The sequence below is a fragment of the Apaloderma vittatum genome, unplaced genomic scaffold, assembly GCF_000703405.1.
Source record: "Apaloderma vittatum isolate BGI_N311 unplaced genomic scaffold, ASM70340v1 scaffold39392, whole genome shotgun sequence".
NCBI lineage: Eukaryota > Metazoa > Chordata > Aves > Trogoniformes > Trogonidae > Apaloderma > Apaloderma vittatum.
In genome coordinates, this window is record NW_009704774.1 from 8,668 (window position 1) to 9,355 (window position 688).

At 58.1% G+C, this 688-nt stretch overlaps 1 protein-coding gene across 1 annotated transcript in view; it reads left to right on the forward strand.

Moving 5' to 3' along the window:
- Window positions 1-355: 355 nt before the first annotated feature.
- SPRY4 (sprouty homolog 4 (Drosophila)) overlaps window positions 356-688 on the forward strand; it is a 910-nt gene continuing 577 nt past the window's right edge. The window contains exon 1 of the mRNA XM_009865159.1: window positions 356-685. Within this exon, the coding sequence (XP_009863461.1) occupies window positions 359-685 (327 nt within the window). The 5' untranslated portion in view covers window positions 356-358. The remainder of the gene's footprint in view (window positions 686-688) is intronic.

A 688-nucleotide genomic window follows, 5' to 3' on the forward strand; every position in this document is an offset into this window, starting at 1 on the left:
GCGAATACGCGCCGGTAACCATAAGATGTGCCTTCCCTCAGTAAAAATTATGAACGGGCCCCTCAGGAGGCTGCAGTAAGGGTGGTGAGGACCGGGGGAGCTATATATGGCCAAGGTCAGGCAGAGGAACACAGCAGCAAAGGAAGTGATGCACTTTATACCAGGGCAAGTGCTCTGGCTCCGTCATAAGCCCTTCTGCATAATAACCAGCCTCAGCACAGAGCCCTCCTTGAGCTGGGTTTGCAGGGTAGCTCAATAACGATGCGCTCTTTCTCTCCCCCACCCCTTTTCTTTCTCCTTTCCTTCCCCCAGGATACTTAAGAGCAGGTCATTCGCCGTTAATCAGACCACTTCATCAATGGAGCCCCGGATCCCCCACAACATCACCGTCGTCCCCAACTCTGTGATGGTCCAGCCCTTGCTGGACAGTCGGATCCCCTACGGGCGGCTGCAGCACCCGCTCACCATCCTGCCCATCGACCAAATGAAGACGACTCACATCGAGAACGACTACACCGACAACCCCACCGCTTCCCAGCTGGCAGCCCAGAAGCATCCCCGAGCCCCCCACGAACTGGTCTTGACCAACCAGCACCTGCAGCGCTGCGAGCAGGATGTCACCCACCCCTGGATTTCGTTCAGCGGGCGCCCCAGCTCCATCAGCAGCAGCAGGCGGACGCCCCCAGAC